Below are 16827 nucleotides of genomic sequence, written 5' to 3'. Positions count from 1 at the left end.
GTTTTTTTGCAATTTATCGTGGGACCAGTCCGTCCCACTATTCATTTCCGGGCTATTTCTGTAATGATTCGATGACATCTTAATTATTAAGAGTGGACGGGGTTTGCGTAGATGTGAGTTTTTAAAGTCAGTTAGATGATCTCCACCCACTCTTAAATCAGTAAGATTTTACTTCATGCCAGCTAATTACGGAATGTCTGTGAAAGGGCAATAAATGGCCACTAGCGCCCCCCCCCCCCCCACCACCCCGCAAAAAAATAAATAATAATAATAAAATCAACCAAGTTTATAATCTATGTCTAAAGCAGTGTAAAAATCGGTAAAAACTAGAAGTTGTTATTTTCTTTCTTTTGGATGACACCCCCCCCCCCCCCCCCCAACCCCCCCCCCCCCCCCGTCCCGCAAATATTTAAAATCATGTGTCGCCGCCTCAACTATTTCCCGAAGGATATTGCACAGGAAGTTGACACAGTTTTTTTGGTCAATCGGAACACCTCGGCCATTATCCAACTATCTCGAATCTTGCCGGAGATGGCCGAGCTGTTACGATTGAGTGTTTGGTCTTCTGACAACTTCAATTACCTTGGGACTGTTTTTAATTATAGCAGAAGTTTTATACAGAATCAATCAACACTAGCGGGGATAGGCTTAAATGCTCTTAATGTCCTTCGTTCAAATTAAAAAGAAGGAAACAATAACAAGCCTCTAAAACCAAGTACGATATGTCAATTATTTGACGCATTTGTATCACCAGTTTTTGATTATGGTTGTGAAATTTGGGGGTTTGGAAAAAAAATAAAGAAATAAAAGGGCTTCATTAAAAGTTTTGTTAAAGTGACACTCTTATTCAAAATCAATACATACACATGTTAAACAAACATAAATTTTGAGTGATTAACCTTCAATTACTTACTAAATCATGTATTTATGGAAAATATTAATTACTGATAACAAGTTAATAGCCGTGTATTTAATAGCTGAAAACGCAAAAATATTAAATGATTGGTGAATGCTAAAATATTTACTGTGATCTACTTCCGTCTCATAAGGTAGAAATACCGTGTTTTCTGCACCTTTCTTTCAAATTAAACGCTTCATAAGAACCATTGTTTTCGACATTTATTAATTCCTTTTGGTAAATTTAAACAATTGTATTAAATATGGTAAATCTTATTTGGGATTAATAGTGCATCTTTAAGTATTATTGCACGTAATTTAAACACTGTCAACATCGACTATCTTCTTAAATATAGAGACGCTCCTTTCTTTAAGGATTGTTTTAGTGGCCATGTGTTTGTCCGAAATCGCTAACTGTTGTCAGTATTTGGTTAAAAATGAATTTAAAATATCATTTCCGACCAATCACTGAGTCGAATTCCTGTGGGGATTTGAAGAATTGTTTAATCATCGTAACACGGATTCAAACACACGGAATCAAATGTCAAAAGTATGTAAACAGATTGTACTTTGTGTCCAGTGGCTTTATTTTTCGGTTCATAAATGCTCTTTCGGCTAGGCTTAACGAGTGAATAACGACATTGACAATACACATGCGATCTACTTGCAGCATAGTTAAGTGTTAAGAATTCTGAAAGTGTAATGCACCAGTCAATTGAAACCACGCCCCCCCCACCCAGGTCCGGGGGTGTACCGGGGATAGCGGGGGAAATGGGCTGTGCTTTTACCTTCCATTTGGCCCCGTAGTGCCGAGTGACTGCGGTGGTTTTGTTTTCGTGCCAAAAATAGCGGGGAATGGGCTTAACCTAGGATGCCCTTGGGGTGCGGGGGCTTTTGGCAGGGTTTTTTACCAGCAGTTTGTCCCCGCAGGGTAGGGATTTTACCGGGGTTGGCTGGACCGAAAGTCAAAGTCCCCGCTGTTCCCTGGACCTGGAATGGCCGTGGTTACAATTGACTGGTGCATAAACCGTCCTTATACAACAACCTAGTTTTTTTTATTGAAACTGATGGTTGGCAAAAAACTTTTTACATAAGTAGTATGTGCACTTGCAAGCCCATCTTTAGAGGTATATTTACTTAATGTAATAGTAAGAGACCTCTTCCCCCACCACTTACCAATTATTATGCCTTCCTATTAAACCCAATCAATTAAATTATGACTGCTTTTCATCAATTGATGGTTTTTGTTTGAATTCAGCTTCACAGCAGGAAAACTAATAATTTTCTCTGAAAATGAGCAATTTTATTGAATCAGTTTGCGTCATATTTCTTCCAGCGGGCGATTATCGGGATTGTTTTACAATAAAGTGGAACATATTCGAACTCAAAATACTCATTTAAACAGAGCAATATGTTACAAATTTATTGAATTATTTTTTTTGTTGGAAAAAATATGTTTTTTATTTATATTTTTAAATATTTACGATTTTAAGTTGGCGATTAGTACACGATACATTAGTGCACTGCCATTTATTATGTTTTGCAAGTGAAATAATTCTTGAAATAACCATACATTAAACATTTAATCATATTGATTTTAAGATCAGGGGCCTAACTTTCTCATTGTGAACTCCTTTTTGATAGTTTTCAGTATTTCACGTGTATTCCAGAAAAAATCCATTTCTGGTCTGAAAAGGTGTCCTTTACCAATAAGGCTTCAATTTTATTAGTATTGTATTAACCAAAACGAATGGTCTACTGCCACGCATATCGCATACACATTTTATTTTGTAAATACATACCCATAAGCCATTAACCAGCTAAGTGTTTGAAATTAGATTTTGTCTACTGGTCAGCCTTTGTTAAACTGCTGGGCTGGTATTCAATATTGGTTTTAATTGGATCTAAGAATGATGTAGCTAATCGGATTTCTTGTTATTAATAACTGACCCATAGAGTAAATAAGGTCGACGATGTATGACCTTAAGATTAACATTAGTTGAATATTGAACACCAGCCATGATTTACCAAGATATTAAAGTGTACGGGATATTTGAAAGAAAAACACTGCCATCTCATTGGACATTATTATTTCAATCACAAAGCGCTAATGGGCGCGCAATGGAAAAAACTAAATGCACCAAAAAATAATCAAGAGTGTTAATTGTAGCTGTCAACAGCTGCTATTAAACGTAATGTTTATTGTAACTGTACACAGCTGCTATTAAACATAACAGAAATATTATTTCATTATTTTAGTCAATAACGTCATTCACGTGTTGATTTCATCAATGTAATATGAGGAGTAAGAAAATATTCAAAGAACGTGTGAATATATTCTACCAGATTGTCACCTTTCCCATGGTAATAGATAGAATGCGTGACTTTGCAAGACGGCAGTTTTACTTGGCTCTTTATTGGCACGATTACCCTGTCATCGCCTTTTATTATATTTGAGAGGACACGCTGGAAAAATCTCAGTTCTGCGGGTCTCGTATAAATCAATATCATCGCTTACCTGTAGAATGTCACATCGCAGCACTCGCTAACTATAGCATTCGACTGGCAAACAAAATCATTCATTTTCATATCAGATTTTTACAGAGAAATTAATTAGTAGCGCTTGTTTATTTTCGCCTGGGGTGATTCGCATGACACCTGTTACTAGGTTTGCTGTGGATTAAGTGAGTTTTGTGTGCAAGTCAGGAAGGTTTTTGTGCTCTAGTTCTTCCATGTGCCCAGCAATCGAAAGGACGCCTGTTCAGGTATGTGCTGTTTTATAGCCTGCGTGCAAAGGAAAATAGTTACTCGAAATAGTTAGTGACCAAAAATGAATGCTAACTTTCCGAGTGTTTAGCGGGAAACGCCCTTCAAATGCCGTTATAACCCTACGTAAGCCGCGAAACAACTCTATTAACAAAACCAATTCATGCTTAAATTGAAATTTCGCGGTTGTTTTCGTTATTAAATGATCTTTTTTTGTTTTAATCTGCAGACTAGTTTCAGTTTTGGGTTTCAAGGGTTTCCGTGTTTTTGAAACCTGTTTCGAAAGGATTGCTTCAGGTAACAAATGCATGGTATTTTGTACAGTTTCAATAACATGATGGATCTTCTGCATTTAGCAACTAATTCTGAATTTCTTCAAAACAATGATACCGCAGATGGTCGTTTGCCTGTTTTAACTAAATGGTGTTTCAACTCATGTGTTGAATCACTGTCCGCCATGCTTTTTTTTCAAAGTGAGCTAGATTTCGGATGAGAACGAACCGACGAAACCGCATCCGGAGTGGGTTTCGATAGCTTTAAATAACCAATTTCGGTGTGTTCGTAAGACAAACGATAAAACTAGTTTCCATTTGTTTGAAACTGTCACAACAAATACTTAGTTGGTGAAACCAATTTAAACTTGTTTATTACAAACAACAATTTACGCCCTCAGAATATTTCGGAGAAATATGTTTTCGACACAGTCAATGCTTTAAACCTGGATTCTAATAAGTACCACCTCAGTCGCAAAGTGTAGCAGTTTTATGCAGCAGTCAATTGTAACCACGGCCCACCAGGTCCGGGGAATAGCGGGGACTTTGACTTTCGGTCCAGCCAATCCCGGGTAAAATCCCCATCCTTCGGGGATTAACTGCTGGTAAAATCCCCGCCAAAATACCCCAACACCCCGGGACACCGCTATTTTCGGCTCGAAAACAAAACTACCGCATTCACTCGGCACTGTTGGGCCACCTGGAAGGTATAAAAACACGGCCCATCTTCTCCACTTTCCCCGGTATACCATCGGACCTGGGGGAGGGGTGCATGGCTACAATTGACTGGTGCATTACAACCTAAAAAACATGACGTCATAACTTGGTTTTCCTGGCTATATATAATCAGCAAGTACTTGAAGAGCTTGCTCGTTCAAGCGTTCATAATCTTATTATCATTATTTTAAATATAATATGTTCCAACTACTTGTATATAATAATACCCATAATTAAGACTTTATTTCAATGGATTTACCATGATACAAAGGAAGTTCATGAAAAGCAAACTAAGCTGCATGGTCACCATGGGGACAGACTAAAAACCAAGCAACGATGCACGCGATCCTGTCTATTATAAGGACATAACATAAATACACTTTGATCTTTTGTTCGTTATTTTTGTCGCATATAATTTTTCCTATTTGCTAAGGTGAAACGGATGTTTGACTTTAAAGACATTATAAACTGATACTGGTTTTCTTTCTATAAATATCGCGGTGTTTGTCGCTGTTATATTAACAACGGATCCGGCCCACTTCGGGAAGCCCTGATAAAATGTGCGGGTGGATTAACTTGTTTGAAAGTCTTTGGCAATAATCTGTGTCCATTGATTAATAAAAAATATCAAGTTGGCCTCGAATGTTTGGAATTCCATGTAACAACACGATTGAACATTTCATTTAAAAGGAATCGGTCATCAGGGGCGTAGCTAGCCCTTTATTTATGTGGATTCATAATTGTGTTAGTGTGGCCTGGGGCATGCCCCAACCCCCTTGAATTTATGAAAACAATGGCGTAATCTTGTGAATTCTGGGCGTTTCTGAGGTGCTTTATTTAGAACTGGAAAACGAACAGTGTAAGGAAAATAAATAAACCCTTTACTTGACACATTCTTTCCTCTAAAAAAGCAAAAAAGCCCTGATAATGTAAATAACATTTATCTAGATAGTCTAACTAAAGTCTAATTTTCTATCCTTTTTGCCATTGAACAGTATAATGAAATGTTCAATGTCCATATGTCTGTATAACTTTGACTGAGTTGTTTATATTTTTTTGTTAGAATCATGTAGATTCAGCCGCGTACTCGCGTATAGGCAGCTACGCGCCTGGTCATGTTTTGCCACCAAACACATTTATTTTATGTATTTTACTCTTTGAAACCGAAATGCAGAAAAAAATACAATTGAAGTATTATATGAAAAACTGGTTTTAGTTGAGAGCTAACCCACATAGGTACAGTCAAGAAAAAATAGCTAACCGATACCCTATCCACTTGCCCATCATGAGACTAAAACGAAGTTTCTTGAAACATTGCTAGCATCACGTGATAATTTCAATTAACCAATCACGTTACAGTATTTATTTGAGTGGCGTTAGTAACGCTTTTTAAAAATTGGACTTTGGAGACAATATCTGAGCATACATCAACATTTGTTGAAGGGTTTCAGCCGTCAGTATCTACGTTTTAACACTCCCAATGATTTGCTACACTTTACTTCGTAATAAGGAATGCGTAAAAGGGCATTGTACAAACCATGAACCATGAGTCCCTTTAGAAATAGAAGGTATGTTGCCTAGAAACGGTATGATGAAACTGTGTGTGGCTAGGGAAACATAATTTGCACAATTGTTATAAATCCTTAGATGTGAAAATAATGATTTCGTTCAGAGATTTTGTATACGTGTCGCCATGAAATATGGCTTTTTAGCTCGACTATTCGAAGAATATGGAGGCAGTACTACTCGCCCCGGCGTCGATGTCGGCGTTTGCGTCTGCGTCCGGTTAAAGTTTTAGGATCAGTTCAGTTGGTATTTTCACTGCTAACTCCAATACCATAAATTTTAACTCACTAATTACTTCACACAGTTGTTCTGGACAACTCACACAACGAGGTTACATTATTCCATATTATCCTAAATACAGGGAACATTTTGTCCGTTTAATGTTTTAGGGCAAGTTGGTATTTTTACTAATAAGTTCTCTACCCTTCATTCAATTGACATAATGTTGCATACAACTATTGACGACCATCTTACAGTGAGGCTACATAACACCATTTCATGCTAAAACAATTTACGGCAATTGATTGACATAGGAACTTAGATTAGGCACATTGACTCAATGTCACTGTTATCTGGAATAGAAAAATGGGTGGTATTGAATAACTTTAGTTAGGTTTGACATATTGTGACCAAACTTGGTATAGAGTAAAAGTTTATGGACCTTTCATGGGATTACGTTTGTGCCCCTAGGATCAAGGTCACTGTCACTCATACATGAATTGATAACCGTGTGGTACTGCACTTCTTCAGTTGACATATTGTGACCAAACTTGGTATGTAGGAAGAGTTAATGGGGGACTACCATGGGCTCCTATGGTCAAGATTAATGGTGTTGTAACTAAAAATAGAGGGAATAAACACAGTTAAAACTGAATCTCAAAACGAAGGCTGAAGTCCTTCTGTCAATCATTGAAACCCTGGTTTCGTCACCTTATGACGTTGCTTGTTTACTTTTTAATTTCTTTTGTTATTCACTCTTGCGCACAGTGGTCAGAAATTGGCTCAGTGTGAGCATTATTTGATAAGCTCATAGTGAGCTGAATTTTCTACCTTTTGTGCCCTGTGCGTAGGAGTGTATTGCGTTTGGCAGGCACACATTATACGTGTCCATATTATCGACTCGCGTAATAATTTCAATTTATCAGTTAATTCTAAGGACTCTAATTTAAGGAAAATTAATTATTTATGCAATATTACTCTTCACAGAGAAGTACAAATTACACATCAAAGCACTACAATTAATTACTATTATCATCAATAATTATACAAACTACTTGTACTAATGCACCGGCATGTACATCCGAGGTTGTTTTCGATCGAGGCGTTCCTTTGGTAAGAATTATGCCAGAATGCACAACATTGCACTCTTGATCCAAAACTCTTTGTCCGTTATTTTATGTGGAATCATACGCCACCCACAGGGCTTCTCAATTAATTGTAATATAAAAATGCTACTAGATCATCGTGTTGTCATTGTTATTGATCATTGTCACACATAACATTAATCTGGGCTAATGGGTGATAAGTGACATCCCCACATGCGTCCGTGTGTCTGTCCGTTCGTCCATCTGTCGTCCATCTGGTGGTGGCTTGTAAGCTTATTTATACACGCACTCGGGCCTTGCCTATTCGGCGAGTGCTCAGATAAGTTAAGTTTTTTTTGGACCATAGTGCACAGATAGAATGTAAACCTAGTTAGAGCTACTCTGGTTCTTTAACGTGCACCAGTGATTAGCTCTGTCAGGGGAAACCCCATTTAACGTCCCTACCGGAAGACGATTAATATTTTTTCTTGGTGCGGCGGGATCTCGAAACTGCGACCCCTGTATTGACAGTCAAGTGTGTAACCACTGAACAACGGATCTGTCCTTACCCCACTGACGTATATCAGCTATTGGTTAACTAATGAGGCTGTCAATGTATTGTCAGACCTGGTGCATTTGTCCATTGTATTTTATTTACCTTTGTAACCTTAAATAGCGTTCATTAACAGATGGACACATGTTTCATCACATATGCCCTTTAAGAAATAATTACTTGATTTGCACCAACACCTACGGATTCACCAGTTGCGTCAACCATAGATAATTAATTTTCTACCTAGATCAAGCAGATTTGCAAAGTTTGTTGTCCGCAAGAATGAGATATAAATGCTGCCTTCCGATGTAGCATTTAATATGACGTAATTAATAACGTGGTATACACACACTTGCCATCCTATAATCGTGTTTTTCGCGTTTCGTTTTTTACTTTTAAAGCTTTTGGATCATATTTCCCGTATAAAATGTCGTGTTTTCCCAAATGATAGGGGAAACGGCGACATTATAGATGAAATCAAATACATACATGTACATGGAATCAATGATAGGTCATCTTGCACATATCCTTGTATAAAAGATTTTTTTCTCTCGATTATTACAGAAGCAGCTAAAGAATTGTTTAACACATTTTAAATTTAGTGTAAAATTTGGAATTGTTATATTTCTTTAATAAACTAATTCTTTAAAATAGAGTTTTCATTTTTAAAAACTTTAGAGTCAAAATCTTAATGGCAGAATATACATTTCTTCCATTGAAATTCAAAAGTTAATGAAATTGATGAATTGAAGAAAAAGGTAAAAAAAATAACTTAAGATGCTTCTATTATATGGCCCCTGGTCGTGTTTTCCCCCACCTCAAACCAGCGTTATTCCACCATCTACAAACGTTACTGCCACCACTTCATCTCGTCGCGATTGGTCACGATGAAATAGATTGTTGAATATGTGCAAGTTATTTCTTGAGCTTCTTCTTGACACCAGAGTAAGGATGCTATGCATGCCATTGATTTATCATTATCAATCCTCTGATTAATGAGACTGTTACTTGACAGTGGCGTGAATATAATAAACTCCTTCAATTTATTGCGTGTCATATCACCTGTATATTTTAGTAACATGTGACCTAACAGTATTCAATTTTTTTTTCTTCAGTTTAACATACGTCACTGCTTACAACATCTACCATGAACAAAACTGAATTATACCATTTTCAGAATGTCAAAAGGCTGTCGACACAATACATACTTTTAGGTCACATGTCACCAAATTTTACAGGTCATATACCACTAAATGAAATAACATGAGTTCATTCCCATCATGCCACAGTGAGATTAATCTTTAACGAATCAAAATGACGTCAACAGCGACATTCTTTTCTTCTCGAATGTAAGGCCTCAAAAAGCAACATTCTTCGTTTTCAGTAACCCAACCGAACCTACTTTTTCGTCCCGACCATACACTTTCTTTTGCGTTTTGATCGATATACCGATTTATTTTAGAAATGTCCTAAATCAACGAATTGAGAGGACATGTTCAACTTTGACTGTTTCATATATAAACTGACTTTTGCAATAGTTATATACCCTGATATAGGTCGGTTTGGCATTCAATCTCGGTTCTCAACAACAAAAAATTAAAAAAATAGAACAAAAATGATATGCCTAGCTACCAACTCTATTGTTGGGAGATGTCAGCTGAAACAAAGAATACATTTTTGCGCCTTATACAGTCATTATTTCTAAGTCATTTTATGGTACTTATTGAAGTAATCCCATTTCCTGAGAGTAAAACATGTGCCCCGCCCATCTAATTAATTGCAGCGCACATCTTGATTTTTCTGAGATAAATTGAAGAAAGTCAGATAGCACATTGCATCAACTAATGAATTGATTTAATCTTTGGTTTTCAGAATCATCAGAAACGCCGTTGATTCCCAAGCTCCGTATAAGACTTGTGTACATTGATTTGCGTCCTTTGGAGATGAAGCTGCTTTTGTGCGCCAACTATGCACTAGATCAAAGAACTCTTACAAAGAACTTTAGAAGACTTACTGTTGTGATTTCATGAGAAGCAGATATAATTTAAAAAAAAAAACTTAAAGAACAGCAAAAAGTGACTTCTTAAGTAGCACAAGTTCAGATAAAAGGATTAAACCTATATCTCACGATGATATAACGAAGTATCGATAATGAATGACGTCATACCTTTATGCGAACCATGTTCAAACGATATTTTAAGAATGGAATTTGAATTTTGTTTGAGAAAGAGGTTAGATGAATATTTGTGGGTCAAAGATGTCCTCGTTGGAAGCCACGCCGTCGAAGAAGAAGCAGTGCAATGTGATAACCGTCAGCGAACCAAGATTGAGGTCATTTACAGACGTCGGTGACGTCATCGATACTGCCCGATTGTCTTGTTCTGAAAAGGATCATTGCGCAAAGGTATTTTGTATATTGCGTAAACAAAGTTCAAAAAACAAGCTCACTTTATACTAGTTAAAGCCATTTCACGTTATCACATTTTTTTTGTAAAAAAACTTGCCCCCACCCCATTCCAAAACAAAAATGATGGCTTGAAGGAGGAAATAAAAAAAATAGATAAAATAAAACCGTCACCAATACAAATACATTTTTTTTATATTAAACAATAATGCAGAGAAGCTGTGTGTACTTAAACACTGTAAATAACACAAATGATATTAATCCTTGCCGACACACTTTCTGGGCTTCAGTATAATTTTCTATATTTCAAAACGTAATTATACAACCAGAGTATCGACAATAAGCAGCCAGTTTAACAATTTCCATATCTCTATTGGACGAAATGTCCTGTTTTCTTCAAAGCACTTGAACTACCCACGCGCCCTGCACATTTATAAAAATATACTGCACTCATAAATTCAACATTATTAGACGCGGCCTGGAGGCATACGAGTTCGTTATTTTAGAAATTTACTTTCTGTAAAAACGATTTATATAAACGCTGTGGTAGTAAATAAGCATGTGTGAATTTATGGGCATATTGTGAATAATAGTTTAAATTATGCATTTGATAACAAATATAAGTGCCTTAACACGACATTAATTGACTATTTTAAATTTAAGTGATATAAAATGGAAGTACAAAGCTTAATTCACACGATTTTACTAACAAATATAAGTCGAAATAACGAAATTAACACAATTTAAATTTAACTGATATAAAATAAAAGTTCAAAGCGTAATTCACACGATTTAAAACAAACATTAATGAATAAAAGTAGGCCGAAAAGGATCAGGCCGAAATGATATCTCGGCCGAATCGAACCGATACCAATAATTTTATCGGTGATAATGCAAGGTACCAGTCTAAATAATTTAAGCTTGCCGGAGACGACCGAGTAACTACGATCTAGAAAGTTGATTAAACCGTCATAGTTCGGCTATGTCCGTGTTTATTCGGAATGTTAACAATTGTATATATTGTCACATGACTTTATTGAGCCAATTTGGTATCGATATTTTTCACGTTGGTCAAAAACTAGGTGACTAGGTCCAATCTGGAACACACTAAAGGCATTATGTTTGTTCTAATATTCATGAAACTTAATCAGAATGTTTCATGAACATCAATAGATATATATATATTAATATTCAATAAAACCCATTCAGCCGCGTCTTTGATGCCTAACATCAACATTCGTCTTGTTATAAAGGGAGTACTATATTTACTACTAGGTATATGTTAGGGTCATTTTGGCGATGGACCCACTTGCTCCGCCCTTTTCGTAGTCACGTGGTATTTTGATGCGAAAGTTAGACCGCCCAGGCGTTAGTTTCATTAAATGAGTGGCCATTAAATGATGGTTAATTGTCGCAGCTTTGTGATTGATGTTTGTACAAAACATGGAAAATCACAACCAAGAAAGTCAATAGTACGTTCCGTTTAAAAACCAACAGTGTTGATATTTAGATTAATACAGTTACCTTCGTATGTTTGCACAGTACATAACTTTACTGGGATGTCCTCATTATTTATTTTAGGATGTATGCCGCTAGGCTTGCAGGCTTTTAAAACCGTAAATCGAAATCTTCCATCGGCAGATCAACATAACATTTTACACATTTGACGAATTAATGCGCGCATGAGCGTATCAACCCGAGCGCTGTTAGATCTGCGGTGGTCGGCGACCTAATTTACATTACCAATTTGATCTTATAGCTACGGAGCTGCGTTTTAGTTGCGTTCTGCATGAACAGCCTGCTAAAACTGCTAAAAGCAGCGCCGAAAAGAGTAGGCAAAATAAGTTTTGCGGGTAATGTAGCTTGAATAAGCTGCGTGTTAAAGTACTTACGCATTTATAATCATAGAAAACGCAACTATTTTTACATCTTAGCATTGACGAGTTACCAAACGCAATATTAAAAGCTGAATACGCAGAAAGTTTCAAATTGAACTCGTACTGAATCAAATGAATATATGTATACATCTGCTTCTATTTGGCCGCGGCCGGGTATCTTGATACTATGATATCGGTAAAACCGTCCAATCTTCTCTACATGATAAAAATTATGGAGCTACGGTAAATGGCGTAAATCCTCGATTGTCATTGGCGTTTTAAACACAGACTATTAATGCATTCAAAATATGTCGGGACGAAATCCATGGTTGCTATGGAAACATGAGCAAACCAATGGTCATAAATTGTCAAAAAATGATGCACCAATGACAAACATAAGAAAGAAGATTGGAAGAAATTGATATACATAGAAAAAATCATTATTTTTGGCATCATTTATTAATGATTATTTCATTTGTAATAATAATGTCCGAAGGCCCAAAATCGCGCAATGCGGCTCATATGATGTGGGTAAGGGTAGAACAAATATTAGGCTATATAAATACTTTTTTTTCATTATCATTAATAGCTACGTGGTTAATAATGCCAAGGTTAAAAAAGCGCCAAAGCATCGCTAAAATGTTTTTATCTGTACCTTAATTATGTGCATTTCTTATTTGTTTGGATCATTCAAGTCAAATGAGTTAGACACGATAATGCATTTAAATTAAAAAAAAACACCACCTAATACACCTATTTTGTGATCATTTTAAATGTGTTGATTTTAAGTAACACCAACTTACTTATAGTCAAGAACAGAGAAAATAAACCCTAAAAAATGCCAGATCTGTGCGACCATGTACTTTAGATGTCATTCATCGCAGGTTTTGATGCAGTTGGGGTCAAGGTGATAATTTTTAGTTCTCACCTTTTTGGGTCTCTGGCTTATCCTGTGTGTTTACGTGATTATGCTCAGTTCTTTCAAAAACAAGGAATGGTGTGCCACTGTCAACAAGTTAATTTAAATATTATATATTTTACAACAATTGTAAAGGAAGTTGTGAAAATTTATACTAAGTCACTCTCTTTGGCACGGTGTTGCGCGAGAGTGTGATCTTGTGTTGTGGCATTCGGAGCTCCTCGGCCATTTTTATCGAAAACAGGCCGAGGAGCTCCGAATGGTGTTTTGGTAGTCTGGTTCCCTGCTTATTGTTATTCCATACAGTACCAAATAACGATACAGTAGTGTTAGGGGAAGTAACTCCAGGCTAGTGTTGCGGAGGAAACCGGAGTACCCGGAAAAAAAACACTTATCCAGCTTGGTGACCACTAACCAACGCGCTTTGTGTTGGGTTTTCAGAACGATGCGATGTTCTGTAATAAGGAGTTTTAAAAGTTTAAAGGTAACTCAATATTGAATACATTTATTGGCTTTGGGGGTTTGTGGAGTTCTGAAAGACAACGAAACCGTTAAACTAGAGGCAGTTCCTTCCTACCGCTATACAGGCAAGGGAATTATTTTGGTAACTTTTGAAGACATACACTGAAAGGTTTCTGCTGTGGAACACTTGTTTGGCGCTGTAATTTTATGCCCAGAGGTTAAGCAGCCGTTAAGGTGAGGGAAGTTCCTTCCATAATAGAGAGAAGGGAACAATCTCTGTAACTATTGAAGTTATACACTGAAATGCCTCTTATTTGGCGCTGTTCGTTATTGCCTAGAGATAAAGCAGCCGTTAAAGTGTGGGAAGGTCCTGCCTTATTAGAGGCAAGGGAACAGTCTCTGTATTTCAGTATTGACGCCATACAATGAAAGGTTTCTGCTCCGGACCTCTTGTTTGGTGCTGTAGGCTTTTGTCTAGAGGTAAAGCAGCCGTTAAGATGTGGGAAGGTCCTACCATATTAGAGAGAAGTGGAAAATCGTTTGGCGCTGTAGGTTTTCGCTTCATATAAAGCAGGCGTTTAGGTGGAGGAAGCTCATACCATAATAAAGAGAATGGCTTAGTCACAGTATCTATTTAAGTCATTGAAATCATACATTGAGAAGCTTCTGTTCCGTACCTCTTGTTTGGCGCTGTACGTCTTTGTCCAGAGAAAAGGCAGGGGTGAAGTTGAGGGAAGTTCCTACCATTTAAGAGGCCAGGGAACATTTTCTGTAAATAATGAAGTTATGCACTAAAAGGCCTCTTGATTGGAAATCTTGTTTGGCATGGTAGGTGTTTCAGTGTGTGTATACCACGTGATAATTGCGTCATAAATGTAACGTCGGAAGGCAATATTTTGATTTGTAAAAAGACTTCAAACAAAAGCTGTGTGAAGTTAGCTAAACACACGACATTGGACATTGGACATTCAAAAGTGAAAGTCGTGCTAGCACGACATTGGACATTGGACATTCAAAAGTGAAAGTCGTGCTAGCACGACATTGGACATTGGACATTCAAAATCGAATGTTGTGCTGGCACGACATTGGACATTGGACATTCAAAAGTGAAAGTCGTGCTAGCACGACATTGGACATTGGACATTCAAAAGTGAAAGTCGTGCTAGCACGACATTGGACATTGGACATTCAAAATCGAATGTTGTGCTGGCACGACATTGGACATTGGACATTCAAAAGTGAAAGTCGTGCTAGCACGACATTGGACATTGGACATTCAAAATCGAATGTTGTGCTGGCACGACATTGGACATTGGACATTCAAAAGTGAAAGTCGTGCTAGCACGACATTGGACATTGGACATTCAAAATCGAATGTTGTGCTGGCACGACATTGGACATTGGACATTCAAAATCGAATGTCGTGCTAGCACGACATTGGACATTGGACATCCAAAAGTGAAAGTCGTGCTAGCACGACATTGGACATTGGACATTCAAAATCGAATGTTGTGCTGGCACGACATTGGACATTGGACATTCAAAATCGAATGTCGTGCTAGCACGACATTGGACATTGGACATTCAAAATCGAATGTTGTGCTGGCACGACATTGGACCTTGGACATTCAAAATCGAATGTTGTGCTGGCACGACATTGGACATTGGACATTCAAAATCGAATGTCGTGCTAGCACGACATTGGACATTGGACATTCAAAATCGAATGTTGTGCTGGCACGACATTGGACATTGGACATTCAAAAGTAAAGTCGTGCTAGCACGACATTGGACATTGGACATTCAAAATCGAATGTTGTGCTGGCACGACATTGGACATTGGACATTCAAAAGTGAAAGTCGTGCTAGCACGACATTGGACATTGGACATTCAAAATCGAATGTTGTGCTAGCACGACATTGGACATTGGACATTCAAAATCGAATGTTGTGCTGGCACGACATTGGACATTGGACATTTAAAGGTGAAAGTCGTGCTCGCACGACATTGGACATTGGACATTCAAAATCGAAAGTCGTGCTAGCACGACATTGGACATTGGACATTCAAAAGTGAAAGTCGTGCTAGCACGACATTGGACCTTGGACATTCAAAAGTGAAAGTCGTGCTAGCACGACATGGGACATTGGACATTCAAAACCGAATGTCGTGCCGGCACGACATTGGACATTGGACATTCAAAAGTGAAAGTCGTGCTGGCACGACATTGGACATTGGACATTCAAAAGTGAAAGTCGTGCTAGCACGACATTGGACATTGGACATTCAAAATCGAATGTTGTGCCAGCACGACATTGGACATTGGACATTCCAAAGTGAAAGTCTAGCTAGCACGACATTGGACATTGGACATTCAAAATCGAATGTTGTGCTGGCACGACATTGGACATTGGACATTCAAAATCGAATGTTGTGCCAGCACGACATTGGACATTGGACATTCAAAAGTGAAAGTCGTGCTAGCAGTTAGCACATTTAAATCAATGTATGACATGTTTTATGAATGAATGTTTTTTTTTTACCGACTTTAAATTAATTTTGATTGCATGCATTATTCGGATTTTTTGTTTATTTGAGATATTGTCTTGAAATTATTTGAAAAGGGTCAGAGATCACAAAGCAATGAACCATTATAAAATTTATTAACACCAAGAGAGCATTGTCATGACGATTCCATAGCAATATTTGAAACTTAAGCATGATTCAGATATATATGATGTCACATATGCAGAGAAAGATTCAAATGAATATACTTATGAATGGTCGTGGATTATATGTAGACAAACAGTGATAATGCTTTCAAAATGGCATATTTTTAATAAGCTTAATTGTTTACACATCACTGCTACACATCTAGTACCATTTATAAAGGAAGTGAAGATAATTATATCCACAGTATATAATGACATATGGAAAATATAGACATGCATTGATGATTCCTACAAGTATAAATGTAATCGTCCGTACATCTTTTTTATCTGGTTTGACGTAAACACAAAAAAATATTGTCAATGAGTCGATAAAGTAACCTATTCCTGCCTGTCGACTTGTTTTTTTATCGACTCAGT

General features: G+C 37.2%; 1 protein-coding gene across 1 annotated transcript in view; it reads left to right on the top strand.

Annotated features, from left to right (window-relative positions):
* The first annotated feature begins 3455 nt into the window (after window positions 1-3455).
* Window positions 3456-16827, top strand: part of LOC128228945 (uncharacterized) — a 28034-nt gene continuing 14662 nt past the window's right edge. Inside the window, exons 1-2 of the mRNA XM_052940506.1 lie at window positions 3456-3662; window positions 9948-10479. Of these exons, the coding sequence (XP_052796466.1) occupies window positions 10312-10479 (168 nt within the window). The 5' untranslated portion in view covers window positions 3456-3662; window positions 9948-10311. The remainder of the gene's footprint in view (window positions 3663-9947; window positions 10480-16827) is intronic.

The sequence above is a fragment of the Mya arenaria genome, chromosome 3 (assembly GCF_026914265.1).
Source record: "Mya arenaria isolate MELC-2E11 chromosome 3, ASM2691426v1".
Classification (NCBI taxonomy): domain Eukaryota; kingdom Metazoa; phylum Mollusca; class Bivalvia; order Myida; family Myidae; genus Mya; species Mya arenaria.
The sequence above is the reverse complement of the archived record's forward strand: the minus strand, read 5'-3'. Positions and strand labels throughout refer to the sequence as shown.